General features: G+C 38.0%; 1 protein-coding gene across 1 annotated transcript; it reads right to left on the reverse strand.

Annotated features, from left to right (window-relative positions):
- Positions 1–6: 6 nt before the first annotated feature.
- On the reverse strand, positions 7–2,479 carry LOC110413060 (putative protein phosphatase 2C 26; the record flags this gene model as incomplete). The annotated part of the gene is made up of 4 exons (XM_021423782.2): positions 7–1,971; positions 2,070–2,118; positions 2,215–2,297; positions 2,398–2,479. Coding segments are annotated over 4 exons (339 nt in total), but the record flags the coding sequence as incomplete, so codon positions are not given.
- Between the last annotated feature and the right edge of the window lies 1 nt (position 2,480).

A 2,480-nucleotide genomic window follows, 5' to 3' on the forward strand; every position in this document is an offset into this window, starting at 1 on the left:
GTTGTGTTTCGCCTACATCTGTGTTTTGCTTGGATAGACATATCCTGTCATTATAAACATTTGTTTGAATTGATACCAAAAGGGCCCTCATCCTATTGTTCTCCTTGTGAACATTGTTAATCCTTGTTATCCAATCGAAAGCTTACAAATGCTCTCTCGTCTATGCTTCCAGACAGATGATGTAACGCTATTTTTCATTTTAGCTCAAATCTTTCAGGAGTATCATTTAAAATTTTTTGCTACTGTCCCTTTCAGAAAACAAGGATCAATCTTTGACAATTTTGTTATTCACCACCTGAGTATTTGTTGAGTATTCTTGGATAGATCCAAAACTATAGCTTAAATGACTTGGATGGTTTTCATTAACAATCATCTTCACCATTTCATTTTTCTTTTCCTAAATTTCCATTACTTCGTCTGCTGTGTCATTTTGTATTTAGTTAAATGAACTAATTTCTTGAAGATAATACAATGAGTAAGAATATGCAATGTCTTGGTGACTGCAACACCATTAATTTGATTGCCTTGAGAGCAGCGTACACTGACAGTAAACCTGTTTCTTGTTCTGTATTTGCTTTTTTACTTCCGTAGTTTAGTTTCTGGCTGTTGAAGGTATTGTCGTTATTTTTCTCCTGCTGCAGCTACTCCTTTAACACAACCACAGATGGTGGAGATAATCTATTTTTCTTGAACTGAATGTTTGCAGTATTATACTGAAGCTTGGTTAATGTCATCTGCATACTTTCCATCTATTTGATACTTGTGTGTTTAAGTGCTTGCTCATAATGTCTTTATTTTGGTCCATCCTGCGTTGCTTATAATTTCACCATTGGTGGGTTTGGACAAAAGATGATATACATATATGTTAGTTCACATCCTTTAAGGCATGTTTATACTTAATGAGCTGATTATTTACTTCGATTTATTATGCATCTAGCTTCCCTGATTGTTGTAGTGTTGTTATTAAAAATTGTATTACAGGGTGTGTGCGGATGTGATAGATTTAAGAGTAGTTCTATTAGCGAGGTGATTAAAACAATAGTGCAAAAGGATGGCTACAGGGGCCTCATGAGGGGATGGATTCCTCGAATGCTTTTCCATGCTCCTGCTGCTGCAATCTGCTGGTCTACATATGAAGCCGGAAAATCTTTCTTCCAAGAACTCAATGATAGCACCAAAAGTGGCACTGTCAACTGAAGTACCATACGGAATTGCGACCATTGTGTTTTGCAGCTGCATGACCAACACCTCAAGCAATGGTGGAAAGGTTTTGCTTCACACGAGGGATGGGTAAGCAACACATTACTATCAGGCATGGCAGCAGTCTATTTAACTTTCACAATAGAGTGTACACATTTTCATTTGTTACGACCAATTGAATAATAATAAATATCGAGTCATTTCCTAGCCAAGACCCTATCGAATTGTCATCTGTGATAATTTTTTGGTTTTAGTTTCCATGACAATGTAAGGTATAATTACATCAGAAAGTTTTGACTTTTTACCCCAAAGATTCGAGTATTGAAAATGTTGTTCCTTAATGCAATGTTCAAGGATTATTGCAACAGTTTGTTGACCACTTTAATTGTGGTCACTGCGTACTCGGTTCTATTGTTCTGATTTTTCTACTCTCAGCGGTGTTTTGTGATGGGAGCACGGAAAAGCTCCAGCCTGCCATTGAAGAGGAATATTCGGACGGAATCCAATTAAATTCTAGAATTGATTACAAATTGTTCAGTGTATTTTGTCTTTCTCTTCTCTCCTATTGAGCTTCAGCAGAATGTTTAGTGTAAAAATGGTGAACAAAGTAATGGAGAATGCTCCTCGAGCATGAATAGTCCAAGTCTTACGTGCTCCAAAACCCTTCTGTTCCCTGTACCTCCTCTGTTTTGGGAATCTCATCCAAGATACAGGTGCTTGGTGAGGTTACAACCTGACCCACGATCACAGTGATATCATCAACCTTTCCACCTGCTCAAAAAATTAATCACACCAAAATGGAAATCAGGTCAAATACGGCTAAACAGAAATGGAATCATTATCACAGGAATACTGAAAGAAAACCAGGCCTGTTAGCTTCATCCCGAGAATTTTCTTCCAGAAAGGAACATCAAAACCCTGTAAAGGAAAACCAGTAACAGAACATGTTGACGTTCATTACAGTGAGGCATGAGTGTGGTGCCACTTTTAACTGATTCTCACAAATAGTTTGACCTTGGATCTGGCCTCCAGTGAGTAGGGAGAATCGATGCTTGAATCCTTGGAATGATTGCTTGCCAGGTTAGCCAATGCCTTTGCTAGCGTCAAAGAATAGAAGCAGAGAACATTGTGTAATTTAGCATCCACTAGAAGAAGATGATAGTCATCTAACAGACAACAGTGGCGAGAAACACATACCAGCGTTGACAACATCACTGTGTATGGACAATGTTGAAACGATTTCACGATCAAAAAGATTGTCAAACAGCCCATCTGAACCC

This window comes from Theobroma umbraticum, unplaced genomic scaffold (assembly GCF_002168275.2).
Source record: "Theobroma umbraticum cultivar Fairchild unplaced genomic scaffold, ASM216827v3 scaffold_95.0, whole genome shotgun sequence".
Taxonomy (NCBI): Eukaryota; Viridiplantae; Streptophyta; class Magnoliopsida; order Malvales; family Malvaceae; genus Theobroma; species Theobroma umbraticum.